This window comes from Camarhynchus parvulus, chromosome 2, assembly GCF_901933205.1.
Source record: "Camarhynchus parvulus chromosome 2, STF_HiC, whole genome shotgun sequence".
In the NCBI taxonomy this organism is placed as follows: domain Eukaryota; kingdom Metazoa; phylum Chordata; class Aves; order Passeriformes; family Thraupidae; genus Camarhynchus; species Camarhynchus parvulus.
In genome coordinates this window covers 27,280,456-27,305,418 of record NC_044572.1, presented here as the reverse complement: position 1 = coordinate 27,305,418, position 24,963 = coordinate 27,280,456, and the positions used below count along the sequence as shown (strand labels likewise).

The window sequence follows — 24,963 nt, the reverse complement described above, 5'->3', positions numbered from 1 at the left end:
ACTTTCAGAAGCCAGATATTAAAATATTTTAGAACTCCCATCATATTAATGTTTCATCACTCAGAAAAATTTCTTAGATTCCATAGGAATGAGGCCTAAGCCATGACACATGTCATGACATATGCAGCAAAGGGATTTCATGAGATGTGCCACACCCAGCCCCTCTGATTGCTGAGGACTAGCAGGAAAGCAAGAGTGTTTATTTGCTGCCAAATTTCTATACTCTTAATGCAACAGATTCTAACAGTAATAACAGCAGCTTTTGTCTCAAGTGTTACACATTTTCTCAGGAGTGCAGCAGGTTGTTTATATCAGTTTATATCAACTGAGATGATTTTTCTAACTTGTATACATAAAATCATCTTGCTTTCACCATGCCAGATGCATGCGCCCCACTAATCTAAAAAATATGAAATGCATAATTGAATTTCATTTCCTTAGGGCATATGATTTCATAACCCATGGCAGGAAAGGATGAGAAGAGTCAATTAACAACAAAATGCCTGTCCAAACAAATGAAAGGCCAGACCTCCTCAAAAGCTTGCCTTGTGCTTTCCACATTAATGTTTATGAACCAGTGATCTACCAAGCCCTTCAAAATTAAGCAGTAGTTACTATGCAGTTACCAATTTTTTTCGTACTCACTGAGAGGCATGGTCAAGGATATGTTGCTTAAGAAACTTTCACTTCAGAAAGTTGTAGGTGTATCTCTCCTGCAAGTGTCACTGAAATACCATTTTCAAATGCAAGACTGAAATGACTCACTGAAATTTCTAAGCCACGCACTTGCAGCTAACTGGAATGCTGGTCATGAAAGGACCAATATGGCCTCACTTCTGACATGTGACAGCCTTCCTTTATGAAGTTATTTGTGCCAGAAGATGTGAAGTGAGCTCCTCTGAAAACAATCTGAAGATGCTGGAATAGTTTAATAGATTTCATGATTCTGGAATTTGCTTGCCTCAGAAGGACTGATGTATGTTTGAAAAGAGTGAGGTACCAGGAGTCAGCATGCCTGCTCCATCTGCCATGAAGACATCAAATTTGTTCTGCAAAGTAGACAGGATCCCATGGCTCTGGAAGGGATGAAGACAACCAAGGACTTCCAGGACTTTCATTTCAAAGCACAAAAAGATGACTTGTAATGAAGTAAATTCAACTGATATCTGTAGATACTGAGCTTACCACAATGAGAAAAGCCTCTGCTATATGCAACTATACATGTTGGTAGCCCAATGCAGTTTTTCTGATGAACTCTTTATTCACTATCTAGAAGGCAATATTTTGAAAGATGCACTGCGAATGTAAATTTGCCAGCATGGTTCTTCATAGACAAAAGCCAAATGGATGTGCTGGCCTAAATAAGTACCTGATTTCCAAGGGTAGGATCCCACACTTCAAAACAGCCATATCCTCATACAGTATCTCCTTTATTCTGAACTAGAAAGCAGTGGAACTTACCAGTTAAAGCAAGTTCTTATCCTGTATGTAGGCAGCTGTTTGGATTGAAGTACTGTGTTATTTTGAGCCATGTGACATGGCTGATCAGAGTTCAGTGAACATAAAATGTATGATGTTAAAAAAGCTTCCTAAGACCTGAACAAAGCATAACCAAAGGTAATAAATTCATTTCAATGCACTCGGATATAGAACCACTGTTAATTTCAATGATTGTGATTCAAATTCCTCTTTGCTTTGAGCTCTCTGAAAATCTGGAAATTTGGAAATTTGGAAATTTCACAAGATGCATTTGATGGACAGTAGAAGGAATGTCTAGAACATAACTCATCATCCTTATGTTCCATATTGATTTTAGGATGCAACAATGCAAAAATTCCCTAATACATATGCTACAGACATTCTGGCAAGAACAGTTAGCAAGCTGTTCTACAGAGTACCCATCCAAGAGTAAATTGCACTCTGTCTGCAAATAATCACAAAAGGTAAAGATTCAGAGTCTGTAGGAACTGGAAATGTTTACAGAAAGAATTAAAATTGAAACTGCAAGTTGCTTTCAAGCTACTGATCATGAAGTATTAAACAAACTTTACTGCCTTATCATAGCAATTAATTTTTGATTCACATTAATGACATTCTTATCATGCCTTAGATATTAAAGCAATTTGACAACAGCAAATACCATAAGATCACTTATCCACGTCACTTCTGGGGACAAATTCACAGCTTTACATTAATGACCTTTCAAACGTACTAACTTACTTCTAAAATGGACTGCTTCTGTGATCTTGTCATAGAAAGATTCATTCTCACATTGTCCTTTAATATCTGATTTCTGAAGAAAACAATTATCACATTTCTAGGCAGCAGTTCTAAACCAAAACACTGGGTATACCCTACAAAATTATATTTTAATGCTTCTTATTAAATACATGACCTTACTAAATCATCAGCATGATGTGATACTAATTAGTGATTAAATTTATTGCTGGAAGAAAACACTTGGAGTTCAAAGTAAAATTCTCACATATATCAGAAACAATAAGACTTCATTTCAGCTTTCTGCTTGTTTGCAAAAAAGCTGTGATGGATGCCTTGGGTCTTTTTTGACGGGACTGGCTCTAAAAAAAGCAATGTCACTTCTGACTAGGTACCTTGGAGAGTGCCACTCTCAGAAGATTGCAAAGCCGCAGCTGGAATTAGGGAGATAGTAGCCATAAATGAGGGAGTTGCTGTTGCAGGACTTGGGAAAAGAGCATTCACAACAAAAGCACAAAACTTAACCACTCACCCTTCAACAGATTAGAGAAATGTGGGATATGACATTTTAAAGTACTACAAATCGAATGGGTTTAAAACAATAACAAAGGGACAGCTGCAAATTCCACAAAACAGATGCAGGTTTCATCACATACAACTTTTCTCTTCTGTTGTTAATTCCTCACAAGCAGTACCAACACTTCCCTGCATTTTCTTGCTAAAGAAGCTGGAAGCAGAGTTGAAAATGTGGTGAGATACCATAGTACTTATAAGAACTGTAGTATTTGTATATAAAATGCTTCATTACAAGTATATTTTGGATTCTAATTATTATATTATATTCTTATTAACCCAATTACTTTTCTATGTATTTATTTAAACATATTTATATACTGTGATATGTTCCTCTCCACTACTACATTTACTGCTAAGGCTAATTTCAACTAAATTAAGAGTTCATTCAAATACACTCAGTATACACATATTTTGTATTTTTTCCCCAGACTACATTACTATTGTACAAAACAGTGAAGTGCTAGATATATCTTAAGTTTTCTGTAAGAATAAAATGGGCATCTTTAAATTGACACTAAACATGTATCATAGTTTTCTAATGTCTTCTAAACAAAATATTTGCAGGATTAGTAGGAAGTTTACTGCAAGCTTGGTTTAACTTTGACTTGACCTTCATTTTATTTTTAAAAAAGGTTTTCGTATTCATACATATATGCCCGTTGAAGACAGGGTTAAACTTGTCTGAAGCATTTTAATAAAATACTGAAGACCTCCTTTAATTTATGGCATATATATTTTCAAGAAGGAAAATGCTGATATTATCTTGGTTATAAGCTTGCTGCTGAAATGATTTAGATATTCTTTTCCTTTTGCACAGTATCAGTATAAAGCTTTTCTTTGCATGCAATGAATTATAGTTGACACTTCAAACCTATTCTACCAGTATCTTCTAGTTCAGAAAAAATGAGAAAACATAAATATTTATTCTATGTATACAGAAAAGACACAAAACTCTGATAAAAATGATCCATTATGGAGTGATGAATAATTGTTACATGTGTCACACTTAGAACAGTAAAGGGCAAAAAAATTTGCCACTTTTTAATATGAGGATTTGAGGTTATTGTGCAAACAAAAATGCAGTCATTTCATCATAGTGAACTGATAAGTGTTTAGGCCCAGTGATTTTTGATGACATTCACTTCGTGACTCTCTGGATGATGAAGCTGCTTGACACAGATCCTTGGTCTGATTTGATAAAGCCTATTAATGACCTGCTTTAACAGTGCAAAAATATTTATACAAACAACCTTCCATTTTCCTGGCTGGTATGTGCAATACCTCTCTAGCTTAAGCTTAAGTTTACCAGTTAATAAGACTAGGAATTAATTTGTTCCATTCTGTGATCACTGCCTTTAATCTGGATTCTATTACTAACTTAAGTTTCTACATTATGTAGAGAAGTAGAGGCTATTATAACCTGCTCAATAATAAACACTTTAGTAAAAGAATGTGAAATTATCAAATGTTTTAAAAAAATAGTATCAATCTTATGATCAGTCTTTCCTTTAAAAAAATAGATTTATCCTATTAAGTCCAAACTCTAGCCAAAATGGACTAAAAATAACTAAAACAACTTTTTTTTTGATCCATAATGTCTGGTTTGATACTAGAAATGGAAGCTCCTTGAGGTCATTATTTTCCTTTTTTTTTCTTCTTTTTGATTCAGTGATTTTAACCATATAGCCCTGACTGCAACACTGAAATGCATTCATGATACAAATTATGGAGCTAAAAACAAATACCCAAAATTACAAGTTATTGGGGTAAGATTGCCACAAGGAAAGTATAATATTTAATTGCACAGAATTATTTGCTGATCTGTGTTATGGGAGCTCACAGATCATAACGCTGAAACCCTGTGCTTATTAAATTCAATACATATCGACCTAAATGAAAAGAAAGTAACATTAATTCAGTAAATAAAAAATAAGGAAGCTGTAAAGTTATAATACTCTGGAGAATTGGCTAAGACATTTTCTCAAAGTGCTATGCTTGTATTAAATAGTGAACTAGAAATCACAATTCATAGATGCTAACTTAGCTGAAAAAAACATCCAGCCTGGAATCAGCACAGCACATCTGTAATACTGCATCTGAAAAGTTTTAATTTTTGGCACTATTTCTTGGCTTCATCACTACACACGAGCATTGGCAGGTTAACTTGTGACGTAAAGAAACAAGGAGCTACAATGGATAGCAGCAAATATTTCTCTAGTCCAGTTTCTTGCCACATACAATGGCCCCACAGAAGACTGCATGATGAAGGGATGAACAAATCAAATTTACCCATATTCATTTCCAAAATTAAATATTATTATATACAAGTACTTTAGAGATAAAGAAATTCCACCTGAAACACTTAGTATCATATGAAGAATTCAGAAACCATAGGCTTTAGGAATAGTATTTTAAAGAACACACCAAGCTCTTCCACCTTTTAATTTGAGATAAAATAATTGAAATAAATGTTGATTTCAGATTTTCTCTGAGTTCTTAGTGCTTTTGCATGAGATCTTAAGGCAGGGATGGGGGGATCAAATGTATTTCACTCCATGGCATAAGAGAGATCTTGTAGTCATGCTTGCGGTGGAGAAGGAAGTTTTCTCTACTTCATCTTTCCTACAGTAACAGGGTAATTTGATTTATTTTTTGGTAAGGTTTTAACGTGCTTCCCCTTTTTGAATATCTTGATGCCTCTGCAGACACTAAAAGCTTTCTCAAGTAATACCATGACTTCAAAATTGGGTTATTTTTACTCTGCTGCTTATCAGACTACAATATGAAAAATGGTGACTTTAGGATTATCTACACACTGAACAAAACTATCATCTTTGCCTCAATTCCCAATTCAAATATCACCCTTGAAACCACAAAGAGACTGTTAAAACAAGCAACATTTTGCAGAAAAAACATCTAAAAGTTTGCACAGCATGCACACATGCACACAAATTATAGTCTGTGGGTGAATCTGTTTTTAAATGCTGACTTACTGAGATTTTTTTTCCCAGAGCTAAATATATAAATAAAGACTGTCAGAAAATGAGAATAAAAATAAGCATCTAAAATGCCTTAAAAATCTCTTCTCCTTCCCTTATGTTGTCTTTTTTCATGCACTTAGTATCTTGTCTCCCATTTTGAGCATTATATCTCCCAGATTCAGAGATATATTAGAACAACTACGCCTTTATTTTAACTGATTTTTTACATTTCTGTAATGGGTATTTTCTAAAGACCTGTCTTTATGCTCCTAAACTCTGGACATTTATTTTCATAATACCCATGTGACCAATATTGGTTTAACAGAGTTTAGCTATAGCTAGTGCCTATAGGCAGTGGACAAAAAGTCTACTGAAAATTTGGGGAAAACTGTAGGCAAGTACAATCAAAGGATTGGAAAATATACAGGGAATAGTTCTATTGTCAGCTGTACAGACTTAAGGCAACTTTCTCCACTGGCAGCTCATTTTGGAATTTTGATTGTAAGTCTCCCAAAGATTAGAAGCTAGTACTTGAATTTTTTTCTGTTCTCAGATAGAATTCTCAGGTTATAATCCTAGACTTGAACTCCGAATCATGGAATTATGGAATAATTTAAATGGAAAAAAACTAAAAACACTCTAAGATGCCTAAGCCCAACCATTGCCCTGCCAATGCCAAGTTCACCAGTAAACCATGTCCCTAAATTCAAGAACTACAAGTCTTTTAAATATCTCCAGGGGTGGTGACTCAGTTATTTCTCTGAGGAACCTTTCTTTCAGGACATTTTTTCCTAACATCCTATCTAAACCTGCCCTGGCACAACTTGAGGCCACTTCTGGTTGTGTCCCTTGTTACCTGGGAGAAGAGAGCAACCCCACCTCAGGGCAGCCCCCTTTCAGGTGGTTGTAGAGAGTGTTAAGGTCCCCCCAAGCTTCCTTTTCTCCAGACTAAACACTCCCAAATCCTTTGCTGCTCCTCCCAAGACTTGTGCTCCAGACCCTTCCCAATTCTGTTGCCTTTTCTGGACACCCTCCAGCACCTCAGTGTCTTTCTTGCAGTGAAAGGCTCAAAACAGGACACAGGACTTGAGGTGTGGCCTCAGCAGTGTCAAGTACAGGGGGACAGTCACTCTCCTGGTTCTGCTGACCACAGCAACCCTGTTAAATCCAGGATGCCACTGGCCTTCTTGGCCACCAGGGCACTCTGTTGGCTTATATTCAACGGCAGTCACCAGCACACTGAGACTTTTTTGCTGGGCAGTTTTCCAGCCTCTCTGCACCCAGCCTGTACCACTGCATTGGGGTGTTGTGACCAAGAGCAGGACACACATGGTTCCCTGTACCTTGATGAATCCAAATCAACACTGGTAGTTCTCCAACAAGCAAAGTGTGGATATGCCTCTACCCACTAATAGTCTGGCAAGATTTCTCCTGAAAACTATCACAAAAAAACTTCACAAGGATGCAAGTAGACACACCACCACTTCGTGTGAATTCCAGGCCTTGTGGTTCTTGATACCAAATAGGAGTCTAAATTTTGTGTAACTAATCATCTTACAGGCAGAAATTGATCCTAATTTGCAGAAAAAATCAGGATTTTCATTAGTTACAACATTAGCTCTCATTTTCTGTCCATCTCCTGAGCAATCCAAATATGACAAGCCTACTCTTGAGGGATAAACTGGAATATGGCTGTTAAATGGGAAAAAAGTGCTCCTTTTGAAGGGATAAGTATGGAAGAGCTGGCTAATACAGCAAATCCAGAAACACTAGCAAGTATTTTGAAGATTATTCTAATTAATTTTTTCCAAAGCACTCAAATGACAACGCAATCTCTGTGTCAGCCCTGGACCATTGAACTGCAGATGCTGACACTGAAGATGGAGCTCATGGTCCTTCACCCCCATGGATAACCCTCCATGGTCTGCCAGAGCAGCCCACTGACCCAGCTCACTCACCTGCTACTCCAACAAGAGCAGCAGGCAGTCTGTGAACACGCACTGCCCTTTCAGCAGTCCTGTGGCTCAGTCTGGTGGCCATTGAATTGCAGAGCCCATCTCAGACATCCCTCTAGGTTAAAGCCACTTCCAGGTGCCTTGGGAATTCCTCTGCAAGTATCTGCCTTGGCAAGCACTGGCAGAATCCATGGAGTTTTAGGCAAATAGCTTTAGCCAGCTAAGTCATGCAGTAGACATATCTCCATCTTTATTGTGCATACGCAGAACTACAGAATAATACAAAGCAGTTGTTATGAGAAGACACAGAAGTGTCTTAATTGACAGGAGGTGTGTGCTATTATTCTGTGATGATTCCAATCACTTAAATAAGAATCTTACCAGAGTAAAACACCCTAGGACCAGCTAATGGGAAATCATCTTTCCAAAGGTACCACTCCTCATCACAGTCTAAGTCTCTCTGAATTTAACTGTATTTTCAGGAAGACCTTCAGTTTCTAAGTAAAACAAAGACCATAGCTACAGCATAGAGTATAGAATATGTAGTTCTGGGTATTCCAGGCCATCTAGAGATTTTGGGAAACTATGATAGCTATGTAGCCATACTTAAAAATTAAGTATAGGAAACTGTTCACTTAAAAAGGATTTAGCAGGTCAATGACCTGCTATTAAAGATAATAGTGCGTGTTAACCTACTTGATAGTCTTTAGAAAATACACGCTTGAAGTTAATATAAATTTAGTTTTAAAATACTGTAATTTCAGGTAGATTAATGTATATATGTCTATCACAAAAATACACACTAATAGCAAAAAGATGTACTCTTACAAATAACAAATCACTGATCCTACTGCGCTGAAGTATTTAGACAATATGAACTCTTCAGTGTGTAAATATTCCGTTTAACAGTGAGAGAGATGTAAAGTAACAATAGTTTGGCAAAGCAGCATTGGGACACTATTGGAATTGCACTGCAGTTTAGAGATAACCCCAAAGCAACTGGGTAGAGAAAATCTATATAACCTACGTTATTAATGACTACTGACTGACCTCTGCTTATCTTCACTACCTTAAGGACGACATTGGAATCTTTGACTCTGTTCAAGCTTCATTATCTCAAATCTAGCCTGTAATAACTTAAAAGGGTTCAACCTATCATATTAAATTAGGAAATTTCTGATATTATTTATCATCTACAAAAAGGATCACTGCTTTGTTCATGTAGTGCAGTGTAAACCCTAATATTTACACTGCATGCAATGACCAAAGAATGTATTAGCCTAATTGAAATATTATATTTAAATATTACAGGTAAGAGAGAACACAACAAATCCCTCAGGAAAGAAACAAAAAATAGAACATTAAGACTGTGTCCATAATATATTGAAGAGAGAAGCTACACTTACTTTCCTCCAGGAAAGAACTTCCATTGTGTATCACATGGGACACACAGGAGGTGACAACAGTGGCCTATGTGACATTGCACCATGCCACATCATGGATATCTCAAAGCAGCACAGTCAAAGCTGACGAGATAGTGCACACAGGTCCACTGAAGCTCACTGACATCAGTACAACCATCAAAATCCTCAGCAGATGGGAAACAGCCCTAAACTTGAACTTCTTCCCATTTTCCCACCTAAAGCTCACTTAATTCTAATTTTCCAATCAATTTTCCACTCTCTCTCCTTCTATAAAAAAATAAATTATGATTTAAAGCATGTCTTGAAGCTGAAAACAAAGCTGTTCTTTCCTCCTAGAATATAACAAGTTGTTTAAAGCTCCAATAACATTTTAAAGGGGGTAAATGCAACAACATGCTAATTTCAAATTGAATTTACAAAAATTAAATTTGAGTTTACAAAAATATAATATTTTCTTGTAGAAGCTGTTAAAGAAAAACAATGTGTCTCATAAAATATACAGTAGCTATAATTTAATTGCTTCTTCCTAGCCTATTAATTGTAAAAATTGTTTCAGATTTTTTAAATAAAAAAGAATTAAGCATTATTTAAGGAAAGATTTTTTTTCTCTTTGTAAGAATGCATATCAAACTTATCTGTCTTCACAATATGAATACAAATTTGTACACAAGTGATTCTAAATGCCACTGCCTTCCTGCTTTCAATGCTGCTATTTTTCCAGAGAATATATCCACAGATCAATGACCCTTTCATGTGATCTGGAAATGCCAAAGAATAATACCTCAGGGAAAATACTGTTTTCACTTGAGTTAAAATATTAATTTTTACAACAGAAAGAAAGCAGAATTCCTAAAATCTTTAAGAATGCCATCCAGAAAATGCACAGACCTGGTAAATTAAAAAAAAAAAGAAGGAATAGAGTAATTGTTCACAGAAAATAATTTCAAAATAAAGCCACTGTAATATTAATGAATCTCACAGATTAATAAACTGCACATTTGGCAGCAATCACTGTAGCACATTTTTGCACGTTTGGCCATTTTTTCTTACTGTTTATTAATTGCATCTACTTGGAATTGATGATCTCCAGGGTACTTATCAGTGCTTATCAAGACTGATGAATGCATCCCAGATGTTGGAGTCATGTGGAGGGTCTATCCATGCACAGATCTGTGCTGAAACCCTGAATGTTTTCCTGCAGTGAACTTGCAGGCACTCCTGACAACAGAAGTGCAGCTGACAGAGTAAATTCCAGGAGTGTCTCTCCTTTCCCCTCTATCACGGCATGAGAAAGACATTCTTATGCTGATGTGTGGGAACGTACAAATGATGAGGTATTGCTTGCTGCTCTAGGGGTCTTTAAATTCTTTTCTCTATCCCAAAGCAGGCTTCAGTATCAGATTATAACACTTAATGAACTTCGATGGTGTGCTTTTCTCTGGAGTCCATGTGTAGACAGGATTTCTGAATTCAATTTTTTGGGTATTGGGGGAAAAAACACAACATTTATTTTCTAAATTTTTAGCATGCTTTTAAAATCTCTTTTAGAAATATAGATGAATGTCAGGCAATAAAGGAGAAAGCTGCAGGGATTTTAATGGCATCTGCTTTGCTTATTACACAATAGATATTTTAGTCATCTATATATAAAGTATCTTTGTGAAACCCTTTAAAACATGATTTCAAACCAATGAATGCCATTTTCTATTTGCCTTTAATTTCCTCTCAATAGTAAGTTCATCAGAGTGTAACAATTAACTAACTTAATTAAGCTAACTTAATTATGTTCTTTCATAGGTCAATATGTAGAGCTACTCAGATTAATAGCAGAGCTTGTAAAGTTAATCTTCTTGTATAATGCAAATGATGCCCACTCATGTATTAAATACCTTCCTGAGTAACAGATGATACAGGACTGAATGTACTTTAAAGAAGGGCAGAGACTGTGAAAAGGTTAAATAAAAAAATGTCTTGGATTTGTGGAAATTTTGAACAGATCTAATTCATTTTTTAAATTAATAATGTTCTTCTAAGAAGAACCCTCATTTCCTAAGGCCATTTAATGCTTAAATATACATAAATAAATTTTGACTTCAAAAGCATAACTGCACGACAGCATTTTCCAGCCATCTTGCGACCTTTATATTTAGTTATTAAGAAGATTACATAAAACAGTCATGTGAAGAGATTAGCAGGAAAATATGAATTCCTAACTCCAGAGCATTTACATGCTTAACCGTATTTCCCAGTTTATTTTATGGAGGAACCACTTCAGTAGTCAAAGGTATTATGTTCCTTTTCTCAGTTCATTATTAATTCACTTTTAACACAGTAAGACTCTAAGGCTCTTTAGGCATGTGGCTTACCACTTTTGTTCTGAAATATTAATGGAAACTACAGTAACAATAATAATTACTTGTAGAAGCATGAAAAGTAAAAGCAAACAAATCTCTTGAGTGCCAAATGATCTGAAAAGGTGACTCAACTCCCCTGTTTTGATAAATGAGACTGATGACTGGAAGACACACTATGACAAGAAGAGTTGGATTATGGGTCAAAGCACCCATAAGTAATTCTACAAGGAACCAAATATCAGTCTTTTCTACAATGAATCTGACTTAGATCCAGAAAATATTCAAAATGCATTTCAATCCCAGGTCCGTAATCTGCTGCAACTCTTTTGCTGTCACTCAGAGAAAACAAAGAGGAGGAGTATAACAAACATTATGCAATAAACACCTTCAGAATGTTTACTGTGAAGGAGCATAAAGGAAAAGACCCCAGAAGTATGAAAACCACCACTGCTCAGAAGCTTTAAAACCAGAAAGAAGTACTAAGAAATGCACTGGAGGGATCACTATGTCTACCAGGATATGGATGACACAGATGATCCAATATGTTTTCTTCTCTTTGTTAAAGTATGCCATGTTTTGGGGGTTTTTTTTTTGTTTTGTTTGTTTTGGTTTTTTTTTTTTGTGGTGTTATGTCTATTTGCAGATCTCAGTATAGCAGCAGGCTCCCAGTACAAAATGACATTCCAGTATCACTACTGATATAAAGGGGAATTATTTACCTATGATAAAAAAAAATCTAGTAAGTTATCACTTATGATTTTTCATCAGGAAACAGACTGTTAGGTGCATACAGCATGGACATTTACAATTATTTTTCTGAGTGGGGAAGTTCCTCAGAAGTTAAACAAAAAAAAATAGTGGTCAAGACTAAATATGAGTCCAACTCACCCTATGCCTGTCACTAGATTTTTTTTTAATTAGCAATGGGTTAGAAAGAATGCATTTACAGCAACAACTGTCTGACAAAAATTTTCTATTAAATGCATTCAAGCCAGAAGCTACACAGAATAGAGAGAATATATGGTTAGGCCTATGAAACTTAGAAAAGAATGCACAGGCTTTTCACAAGTGCAATCATAAGAACTGTGCATTTATACATACAGATAGATATACAAATATATTTTATCTGATACATTCTTGTGTTCTCTAAGAGTGTAAATCATCTCTCTACTTCTTGATGGTGCTTATTCTTCATGATGATTATTTTCTGAAATGAATTATGGCAGTGATGGAAATTCAGTTATTTAATAGTCTAATAACAGCAGATGGAAAAAAATATCACATGAGCATTATTACAAACTTTCCCATGGAATTACTTTCAATTCAATAATTTCAAAACATGTTAGATCATACTTTGTTTAAAAAGTAAAAACCTCAGTGTAATAAAATACTGTAAGGATGGACTGGCCACACTGCTGATGAAATTTATAGCTTTGGGTTTAAAAAAAAAATTCTTTTTGTACTAACTTGAAATGCAAAAGGGACTTGTTGGGAAAGGTTTTACCCCAAGATCAAGGAAGGAGGATAAAACAGGAAACAAAAGACAGTATCAGCAGCCAATTGTATTAACAGAAATCAAACAACATTTCCTTCCCTTGTATAGGAAATAATGCAGTTAAAACTGAATTATACAATGCTTTTAGGATGCTTGTACCATACTTACAACTAATGGCAGATGACTTAAGTGTATGACACATCTTTTTCTATCAAACAAATCACTATACCTTAATTAATTATGGAAATTAATTATGGAAAAATGTCTGTGCTCTATCCAGATAAACTGGAAGCACTGAATGTCTAATAGTTCAGAACCAGGTTAGAGGGTACCTATCTTAATCCTTCCTTAGCTAAGAACCACAACGATTTGCACAGTACCCAAAAAGCACCACAGACACATAAGCTATTCAGGTTCATATGCTATGAACATATCATTTATATTTTACCCTAAAGTGCTCCATGTTTTCTATGTGTGGTTTTTTGATTTTTTTTTTTGGTAGGGGTTTGTTGTTGTTGAATTCATTTTTCTATCCAAGAGAAGGGATAGGACAGTTTTTCCTCTGTATCTGTACTGTTCTGGCAATGCAGACATTCATATTCAGAAAGATCAGCTGTTAGCCTCTAGGCTTACACTATTAAAACATGATTAATTAATTTGCCACAGGATTGGTAAAGGAAATTAATACACATAACTCATGTACTTCTATTTTACTTCTAATTAAACAAGAGAATATGCCTCTTATGAGACCCACATTTAAGGGAACTGTCAAAACTAGTATTTTCTTACTTAGATAACAAACCACTGACACCATCATCCCCCATAGACTAAAGGGCTGCTCATGAGAAATGGTATCAAAAAGACAAAGCCCACCCATCTTGCCCCTTAGACACATGAAAAAGGCAAAGTAAAACTACTTCAGCAACAAATCTCCACTTTCTTCAGCATCTCTGTATATCCATCAGAAACCAATGTAAATATATGTACCAATGCAACTGCCAGATGCAAAGTGAAGCTGATCACAGAAAACAGAATAAGGGTCATGAAAACTGATACACCAACCTTTCAACTTTATTGAACAATTGCAGTGTTATTCAAGGACGTGCATTCACGCATTTAAAATATTTTAAAAGCTTGCATCTTAAATAATCACAACACCCAGAGAATTTCCTTTCATCCATTCATTATAAAGAATGTGTAGTATCAGAGAAAAAAGGGCATACTAATGTAACAGTGATGGAGTTCTGAATTTTGAAAGTCTTGTGGGAACAAAAATTCTATCTTAAGCATTATTATTGGAGGAAAACTGCTGAAACTATATAAATTGCTTGGAAGGTCTAACAAAATTACACTGAAATTAGGATGAGAACATCTATCTCCCACCAAATGCACTGAATTCTTCTTTCAATGACACTTTTCAAATCCAATTCTTAAAACCCCCAAGAAATACCTACAACATTAAATATCAATCACATCCTTATTTTAGGATGGACACTAATTAAAATTATTCAAGCATTGAAATCTATACAACTTAAATTTTATAGAGGCTTGTACAGCTTTTGGAAGGAGACAATAAAGTATCCTTCTAACTTCAAAGTCAGTTCAGTTACTTTATAACTCAAAAGGTTTCTGCATGTGAAATATACTGATGAATACACACACTTTCCTGAATCACTAACAGATGATTCAGGACACCAATGAAATTCACAGAAAATTCACAACTGTCTAGATCCTGATCCAACATAGAATTAAATCTAACTTTAGAGCATCAAAAGTGGCTGGGAAGAAGGGCAGCAGTAAGAGGAGTGGATGCCATTCTGCCTTCCTGTTGAGGAGAACTCAATATTTGACCATCATTTCTATTAGGAATGACTACACAACAAAACAAAACCTCATTTGAGTGATGAAATTACATCCCACAAATACCATCCTACTGATGACACAAGAAACTGAGTGTTAGATTCAGACTGTCCTATCTGAGAGGAAATCAGATTGTAAGCAGGAAAAAAAGTGCTTTATTCAAATTAATGTGGCAGCTCATGGGATTTTCCATACTTTCTCCTACTAGAAGTTGTGTGTCCTCACATTCACAAGCCGAAGACTCTTTTTGAACACCACTTTCCACAACCTTCTCAAATTTTCTCCACCTTCCTGAAACCCTTTGCTGTTAGCCACCTTGTGTTCTTTACTCTTTTCTCATATTTCTCTATTCCACTGCATTTGAGCTTTTCTTTAACAATTCTCACCAATGCTGATGGTTTAAATTCAGATGAGTCATAAATTACACAAATAATACACCAGTCAGTAGTCAATTCCACACATTAAGTCATTAAGCAGATATTGAAAGATGTACCAGAAGACTTCAACAAAATTTAAAATAAAAAGCCATTAGCTTAATTCAAGCTCTGCAAACACTTTTTGGACCTCTTTTTCAGGGTGTAAATCACAAATATTTGTTTATCATGCTGACTTACCCATCAGTAACTTAGATGGTTTGTTTCATGGTGGGTTCTGAATTTGGAAATTCAGCATACTGGTGCTCCCCTCTCAAGGTTCCCTGCAAATCCAACCAAAAAACTCTTTCTGACTCACCTCTCTCTCTTGTACAAACTGCAGTAAATATGATTGGAGAAAGTCTCATTCCCTTATAAACCACATGACTCCACATTCAGTAAAACAGCTTCAACATGAACTATTACTGAACTGTTTGTAAAATTTGAAAGGTGTATTTCCATCTTTTGATTCCCAGAAGCTTCCTCTCCTCCACAGCTGAACTGCTTTTTTTCCACAAAAGAAAAACTGTATACCCATCTTCCTCTTAGTCACCTTTTACTAACTAACCATATTTCATTCCTCTTTCTGCTGGACTTTTCCTCTATTTTTAATCATCATCTGTGCTCTCAATTTTAATTTCTCCAGTGCAGTGAGGTAAATTGACAGAGCTGAGAATTGAGAGGCAGATTCCACATCTCTCCACAGACAGAGGTCCCTTTGCTACTCAGGAATACACAAAGAAGTATTACCAAAAGCTTGTACTACCCTGTCCTCAGGACTGCTTAGATGTGATAACCTGACTTTCTATCTTGGAATAAGCAGTGATATCCCAAAATAAGTGAATCTACTTGGTCTTATTGCAGGAGACACTCTTAAGAATTCTCCTGGCTTCACACTTTGGACCTTCACTCTTCTTCAGACAAAGCGACTAGACTATCAGAGAAATGAAGATGTTTATCTAAAGGCTGCACTAAACTAATAAATGACACGATATTTCCTATGACTAGCACTTCATACTCTCCTTTCCTGTGAAAGTTACAGTCAAAAGAAACCTCAGAAAAAACCCAGCAAAGACTAGTCTTTATATACCTGGTAGTTGATGTATTTTGAACAGTAATAATACCAACTAAACTGTTTGAGTAAGCCAAGATCAAGTGTTAAGGCTACCACAAAGGAAGGACTTACATCCCACAGGAAAGGTTAATTTAGGGATAATAATGGTTCTCTGGGAAGATGATTGCCACCATGAAATGAAGTTATGAGTCTGAATTCCACAGACAACCTCTCCTGCAGCTATAGTGTACTATGACAGGGATGCACAGAAAACACCCTGAGTCATTGGCTGCCCTATGGAACTACCTTACAAGCACCTTTGCTTACAAAAACAGGAAGTATGAACTTATGACTACATCACTACTACTACTACTACTACTACTACACCACTTTTTGAAACCAAGAGAACAAAGGCAGGCCCAATCTCAGGAAGAATCTTTCCTTTGCACAAGACTGAAGTTAGATATATTTAAATTCTGTGAAGGATGATAGAAGTTTATATCTACCTACATACCAATATGCAGATTCTATTTCTGATTCTTCAGTGTAATGAAGTGTATTTAGCCAGACTCTAACAGGGCTCCTGTTACTGTCACAGTGTGACAGATAGGAGCAATAAAAAAAAAATCCTATTACTGACGGTAAGAAACAGCATTTAAAAAATAGCATATCTTATGGAATATACTTGTAGGTACCATTAATAATAGTCCTGAGTTTTACCTTGGTCTTGCATGCTGTTTATATGGGAGTATAAGGCTGAGCTGTACCTTTAAAAAGTCTCTGCTATTAGTAGTACAACACTAGGCATGAAAAACAGAGGCAAATGTGTATTCCCCACCAGTTAATCTTGGAAAAAAAGAGACACAGAATGTCCTACCTCTTCTGGACGTTTCTGTGCCACCGATATCAGCTCTTCAGAGCTACTTCTTGAGGTAGAGGGTACCACGTTACCTGGGGCCTCTGAGACCACCTCATTTGACGGCTCGGAGTCCTGAGGGCAACAGACACAAACAGACCCCTCAGCAGCGTGTTGATGTGGCACGCCAAAAAAATGAGACTTTCCAGAGGAACTGTGCTTTAAGCACAGAGAGAGAAATAAAAAATACTTGAGGTCTGAAATTCTATTCTTTTTATTCTGGGCAACTTCTTTTGCCTCAGTCAAAAGCATGTGTCATATATTTTCTTTTGAAATAATAATATTTTCTTCATTAGAGCACTTTAAGACTTATTAAGTAGTTACCGCATTTCAGAATTGCAAAGTTCTGAAGCAAAAACCATAAGCATGGTTTTTTACCCATACCTACCCCTGCTCCTGAACTGCAAAGAAGGGAATATTACATTTTCTCCACTTATGGCAAATGGATGCTTCTGCAAAACAGCTGCAGCCATGCTAAAAATGCCTCCAACAATTGTATTTTACCAGTCATTGCAAACCAATATAGCACACAACCTGGTAAAGTTAAAGAAGTTAGTAGAGTTTGCTATCTTTTAGTAAATTTAACATTACAGTAAAATAAATAAAAATTCTTGAGTAATTTACATTCTCTTTTCCAAATTGCCTTGATTTTGCCACACAACATGACTAAATAATTCAAAATAAAAACCACTTTAATACCTTCACTGCTTCACACAGAGGTTTTGATAACAGCATAGATTGAGACATTTTAATGCAGAGAAAAAATCCATTAGTCAGTACAATCTCTACTGTGCTTGTAATGCTCATTACAGAAGGTATTTTAGATGTCTTTGCTTAGCAAGCAGAGTATGTGCTTTTGACGTATCATTTTCTTTCTACATTCACTAATTGCAAGGAAATCAAGATTATACTTTTGGAAACTGCAAGCTGCAGAGCTCATTATTAGGTTTTCAAACATAACAACCTGTAAGAAGTAAATTAAAATTTCATAATTATAATATTCAGCAATTGCAGTTTAGCCCATTGCATAGAAAGGGAAAAAGTGAGCACTGGTCCAACAACCATTACTGGATCACACAGAGAATCACATCTGGTGAGACCAGATACTGTAAAGAATTAACACATGGAGGGGATTCCCAAAGACTATAAAGTGGAAAAACTACTTCTGTGCTTAAATACTTCTAAAAAAGATTTTTTACCCCGTTCTCATTGTATCACCTCCCTGAGACTTAGAAAAAGAATGCTCTGGACCATTTTGTGCCATGACACTTTAAAATTCAGGTTTGGTACGTGAAAGATATTTTACGTAAAAAAAAGCTTTCAGAAAAATAGCTTTTAGTGAAGACTAAAAAATACCACCAATTAAAATGTTAACAGTGAAGTCCAACTGCCATTGCACTGAAGTTTATGGGCATAATGCTGGATCTGTGGAACAAAAGAAAAAAAGAGGTATCTTGGAAGAATATCTGCCAAACAGAGTGAGCTACAAGGAGAAACATCTCTAGCATTCTGATAATAAAATCTGATTTTCCCCATGCTATATATGCCATCAAAAGGAAATTTACATCATGTTCATCCTGATAGCGCACTGGTTTCCCTGGACTTGTACAGGGAAACATCTTCTCTCTCAAAGGCCACCTCAGTTTGGTCCCAGTGAACTGTGATGTTGAGAATATTTTTTGTTTACTCAATTAGCCATGAGCTCATTCTGAGTATAGAACAGTACTGTTTTCTCCTTGAGAAAGTTAAATCAATGCCATTTATCAGCTCAATATGTTTCCAGAAGCTCTTCTGTGCTTCCTACAAAAACACAAGCAACAAACACATCTGCTGGAAGAAAATTATACACTTGTCTGAATCACTTGGTTCAGTGATTTTTCTCCTTGAATTCTGCTTGTATTTTGTACCTGAACAAGCTTTTGTTATGCTACTATTACCTGTGCCCAGATAATGGCGGCAACCATTTTAATTTATTTGCTTTTTTTAAAGTAATAAACAGTGCTTTTCAAAAATTATCTGAGCAACTGCACTTTGGTAAGCTTACATTCCTGCTACATTCCTTTATCTCAACAGGTCCATGTGCTGGAGTGCTTCCCCAAAAACCCTGGCTAGTGGCAGCACGCACCAGCAGTCAATGGGGTGACCACCTGTGGGCTAGAGCATCAGCTCTGGTTTGGAGGCTGGCTCGCCGGGTTGGTCACCTAGGGTGACTATCCATGTCAGAAGGTGGAATAGCTTCACCCTAAGAAGGGGCTGAGAGACCACCAACGATGCCGACAGGAGTAAGGAGGCAGGCAGAAGTTCCGTAGCCAAATGGTCAGTTTTACTAAGCCAACACTAAAGCTGGGAGCTACTGCGAGCGACTGAAAGTGTAGTGGGACTATAAAGGGAGAGGGACGGACTCTGAGGAACAAATCAAATCATGAGGAAAGATGATAGACACAATATTGTAGCCAATAGGAATACAAGTGGGGAGGGGTTCCAGCTCCTGATCCAACCACCCTCTGTCCTGGGAAGAAGCTTCTAGGGAAGGGGCAAGGACAGAGAGTGATGGGCAGGAAACTGGGAGGGGAGAACACAATGATCAACATAAAGATTTGGGAGGGGATTGGGTGGCCGTATGGAGACAAGGGAGGGGACAAAGGACTGACGTAAAAATTGATACATCAGTGGCGGGAGAACTGTAGTAGGAGGGGGTGGGGATAATTGATTGACATATAACTGGAACATTGAAAGTGGGAAAGGGAGCCCTAGGCAGAACCAACTGGGATTTACATTAAACTTGAATTTATACAATAAACAATTTGAGACAAAGCAAAAAGGTCACACTACAACATCCATGGATTGTTTTTTATATCAAATCTTGAGCATCTCCTTCTCCAGCAGCTTGGCCATCCTTCTCCTAAGAACCAGCTGGCTAATTTAATACTTCTATTTTTAGAGAGATGGATGGAAACCTAATTTACTTTATTATTCAGAAACCAATCCAAGCAAATATGCCTCCCTTCCCAATTACTCTGGTTTTATTCTCTCTTTTCACATTGTTAGTTGGTCAGATCATGGTGCTAATAATGCCAAAGTCCTGGGTTTCATGCCAGTATGGGCCATTCACTTAAAGAGCTGAACTTGATGATCCTTGTGGGTCCCTTCCAATCCAGACTATTCTGCAGTCTAAATATTCAACACAGGCAATCTGTGTTGTTCTGAACTAGTTTGACAACATGTGAAATACAGCTTTCAGAAAGAGACATATCAGTAAGTGGAATGAGATCCTTTCATGGATGGTACCACAATAAAAATGCTGCAAGGTGCAAATGAGAACTTTTACAGAGCTGCTCCCAGGTGTGTTATGAATATGTGGCCAAGTGAGCACCAGTTTGGGTTAGAAATCCTGGTACTTGTACTCTGGCAAGAATACTGCTCTGAAAGAGAATTAGCATCATTTACACTTGGAAAGGTGAAAAAACCACTACCACTGACCTGAATCAATATTTTTACCAAGGAAGTGTTAAAAGGAAAATGTACTTCAAAAATAATTAAAATTTACTGTTCTAAAGTAACCTTATTATTTTTTCAAGGTCCTGCATGATGAAAACAATGACAATGGCATTATCATTGATCTGTCAGCCTCAGCTGTAGTAGTGATGGACGTGGTGGTTTATGGACATATAATCACAATAACTATTTTGGTACATGTCTTTTTTGCTGCTTAAGCCCTTCCCACTTCATTAACTCATTATTACATTTTCAAAACTACACAGGAAAAATCACAAATCTGCATTTTCGAGTCAGACAGATCAATACATAGCTTTATAATGGATCACAGTATTTAGTTATATTAATTAATAGATTATGGGGGAAAGCCATTAAATGGTACTTCCAGCTTCCTTAAAATGTAGAAATACTTTGTGAAAATAAAAGTGCATTATAAAAAAATTAATTCCAAATTCACAGTAATAATTTTTTTGCTGAAAAATGCAGATTTTGATCAAAGCTCCTCAGAATATGAATCTTCTTGGACTTACAAAACCTTGAAGAGGAAATGAAATGTGTAGACCTTTTGCTATGTTTATGCAAGAAAGATATCCCTGCTTTTAACAATGGCTCTTTTCCTGTGACCTAAATGCTCATGCAGTCTAAGATAACATAACTGCATAGGCTTGATCAATCTATTTTCTGCAAAAAATCATATTTTAATTACATGTTGACAGAAATACATAACAAATCAGATATTCTAGTCCTGGGACAGAATCTGCTTACTAGTTTTTGCAGTATTCAGTTCTCTTCTTCCTTTCACTCCAGTTGGTGTATTTACTCTTTGCATCTACCATACAGGAGCACACATTGTGCCTTCAGTTTTGTGCTTTTCTGTGCAGAAGGAACACTGACACAGTATGCTGAAAAATCAATAATGCATACAGAACAGATGTGGATTTCATTTGCAAGGCACATGAAAGTGATAGATTTCAAAGGGAGATGTTTATGTTTTACGTTATGCTGATGTTGTGGCTTAATTTAACAATTTCACTATTCTCACATTTGCTTTTCAAAAACCAGACCTTTAATTCCAGATTGAGACACATATACAGGTATGCATGGTATATGTAAATAGGATACAGATATGTATATACAGACATGTGTAGTCTGTATATACATACACAGGCAAAGCACACAGTGAACATCATGGTAGCAAAATGCTGTATTTACCAATCCATGCTACTGTCAGCACAGATATTGACTCAACAAAATAGAAACCCGTCATTGCTTCTTATTTTAAAGAAAATGAAAAGCCAATGTATATTTCTATATTTTTAAACTATGCATAAAATACTTTCCTAAAAAGCTCAAGAATTTCCATTTGAAACATGATGATGGAAAAATAGTGTCTTAAAGAGTGCTCACACCAGCCTAACAGCCACTACCTTTTCTGCTAATGCTTCTTTAGAATAAAACTAAAATAGGATTGAAACAAATCCTTTATAGGTGATTTCAAGCTGACAGGTTTTAATACATTATGTTAACTCTGCATCGTTTTTCATATATCATCCTTTACCTTAGTCCAGTTGAGAATTACACAAGTCATAAATTAGCTTTAAACAAGTTTTGAATCAGCCTGGAACTAGTTTTCAAATTAAAGAGCCGTCAGTATATTACATCGTACTGTCATTTTATTACCCCAATCAATTCTGTGTGGCCTGAGGTAGAAAGAAAATGGATGCTGTCTTCATTTGCAAAGGGTTTATCTCTCACACCAGGCTGTGAAAACATGACTGCAGTAATGAATTGGATGCCAAAGTTACTAACAAAGACTTCCAACAGCAACAAAGTAGAAATACTTGTCCCCCTTTAGACTTACAGAAGTGAGGGGGAAAAAAGGCCTTTCTGAAACATGAAGACAGCTTCTTACAGTTGAAGCACTATGGGATGAAATTAGCACATTTTTACTGAAGTGCTAAAGTGCTCACAGAGTGTCATTTCCAGTGCTGCACAGAAAAGCCTTCCTGGGTCACACACACAGTGCCTCTCCAGCCCAGACCATGGAACATCCCTCCAGCAGCAGAGCAACCACTCTTCCTGTTCTTATTCTCACACCCCAGGGGCACACTTTGAAAGTATTTGCAACATCTTAGACAGAATTTCAGAAGATCTGCTGCAGACAAGATATCTGCTTCAGAGTTCACAGGTGGCCAAAGCAAATCCCCAGGGAGAAACACAGAGTTTATCTCAATCTACTCAACATGCAAGATCAATCACTTTGCTGTTCCTCAGATTTTACCCTGTGTTAGTTAATGAAGCAAGAATATGGGCTTTAAACTTTTAAGTCATGCTCCACAGTTGTAAAATTTCCCTTTGTCTTTTATTATGCCTTTGTCATTCTCTTCATGCTGCTTTTATTCAACGTCTGACAATATCCTCTCTTCTTCTGCCCTCTCCAAAGATAGGAAATTACAAATGCAACCTCTAACATTCATGTGCTAACCTCCTATGCTGCCAGTCACAGAGGCAACACTGTTGTTATGTCCTTGGCTATTTTCTCTCTCTGGAGAAGGGGATGATGACTTCTATGTGTATACACTGTTAACACAACAAGGTCTCTTTCTCAGCTCACTGTGAAACCACCTCAGTTCAAGCAATAAACCTTAAGCTGCCTCTAAAACCTCTGCCTTCTTTTAGAAACAGAAACAAAAGGAAAACCTTTTATAATTATCTGTTTTCCAAATATAGAAATTAAATTACATTCTTTAGCCTCACACTAGTTTTGCTTTTTTTCTTCAAACTCTTTTTGCAATATGAAGGACTTAATAAGGGTAAAAGTTTCCAATAAATACCCACCTGTTCCAATTTATTATCCCTTTATCTTCCAATAAACTACAGTACTGACAAAGTATACTTACATCTTTGAAATCTACCCAGCTTTCCAAGTGCAAAAGGTGAATTCCCACTTTAACTTTTGTTTTAAAATAAGCATGCTACTATTGTTAGTATTTTACTAGAAGTGTTTGATTAAACTATCAAACGAAACAGGGCCTTCTGTTTTCTCTGGATGCCTTCTTCAAATAGAAAAAAAAATTACATATATTTAAAGCTAGAAAGAGCACTCTCAAAAAGTTTTTTTAATCTATTCTTCTAACTTTATCACATGCAAATAGAAACAGAAAACAGAGGAACATCTTACTGTTTGAAGGTATTATCATTCACTCACCTCTGGAACCTGAATTAGTCTCCCCTTTCTGGCTCACATATTTTCTACATTTCCATTACTCATTGTACTAATCCTACCTCTCGGGGGACTGAATTCTCCACCTTCTCAATCAAAGTCTCCTGGATTATTGTATTTTCTTTTTTACTTTCTCACCATTCACTATTTTCCAACATTCAAAAGTTATTCTTTTAGCTACCCTTTCAATAGCTGCCTTTTCTGATCCCAGAAGTCTTTGAACTGTACTAAAAATTCTCTCTTAAAATGCTGTAATTAATAAAACCACATTAGAATACAAAAAAGGGAATTAAACTTCTAATTATAGCCACTCAAAACACTAAACTCATCCTGTGTGTATAAAATAAGGAATACAATTTCTCTGTTATTGTCATGGATTAAAACTACTGACCACAGATATAGTACAGCTTAAACTATTGCCAAAAATTTCTGCATGAACACGTATGTCATCACCAGGAATTTTTAGAATTTCTTCACTAAAGGGAAAAACCCAATATCTATCTTTTTGTGTGTATGTGTGTTAAATGTCCTATATCTTGCATAATTTGGTAATTATCTGGTGCACCAGAGTAACAGATCTTATATGAATATCCTTTCGCACGATATTAATATACTGGCAAGACTGCTGTAGTATGCTATTATTAGTGCATGTAAGAGTAATTCAGTACTTTCTCCCTTTCTTTGTCCACACCTCTTCCTTCCTATGCATTGTCCTGCAATATTTTTTGTATTGTGAATTAGGTTACAGGCAGACACTATAGCCTAAAAAGTTATTTTTGTCCTCATTTTATACTTGACGGAGTTTACAGATATTATTTTATTTAGTTCAAAAAGCTTTTTATGACAGTACACACATAATTTATTACAGCTGGATCAGGATATTTCATTTTCCCTGCACCTCTTTGGTACAGCTCTGATCTCTCCAATCTTTTTTTTCCACCATCGAAAAAAAAAACCTTCCAAACCCAAATCTCAGGAGCTGCAAAATAAATTCTCAAGC

The 24,963-nt window shown here is 36.1% G+C and overlaps 1 protein-coding gene across 4 annotated transcripts in view; it reads right to left on the bottom strand.

Annotated features, from left to right (window-relative positions):
• PHF14 (PHD finger protein 14) overlaps positions 1-24,963 on the bottom strand; it is a 162,161-nt gene that overhangs the window by 16,365 nt on the left and 120,833 nt on the right. For 2 of the 4 annotated variants that reach the window (XM_030970176.1, XM_030970158.1), the window contains one exon: positions 17,207-17,320. The exons of 1 other annotated variant lie outside the window; for it this stretch is intronic. In XM_030970176.1, the coding sequence (XP_030826036.1) occupies positions 17,207-17,320 (114 nt within the window). Of the gene's footprint in view, positions 1-15,476; positions 15,560-17,206; positions 17,321-24,963 lie in introns of all 4 variants that reach the window. One more of the 4 variants, XM_030970167.1, reaches the window with a different exon arrangement.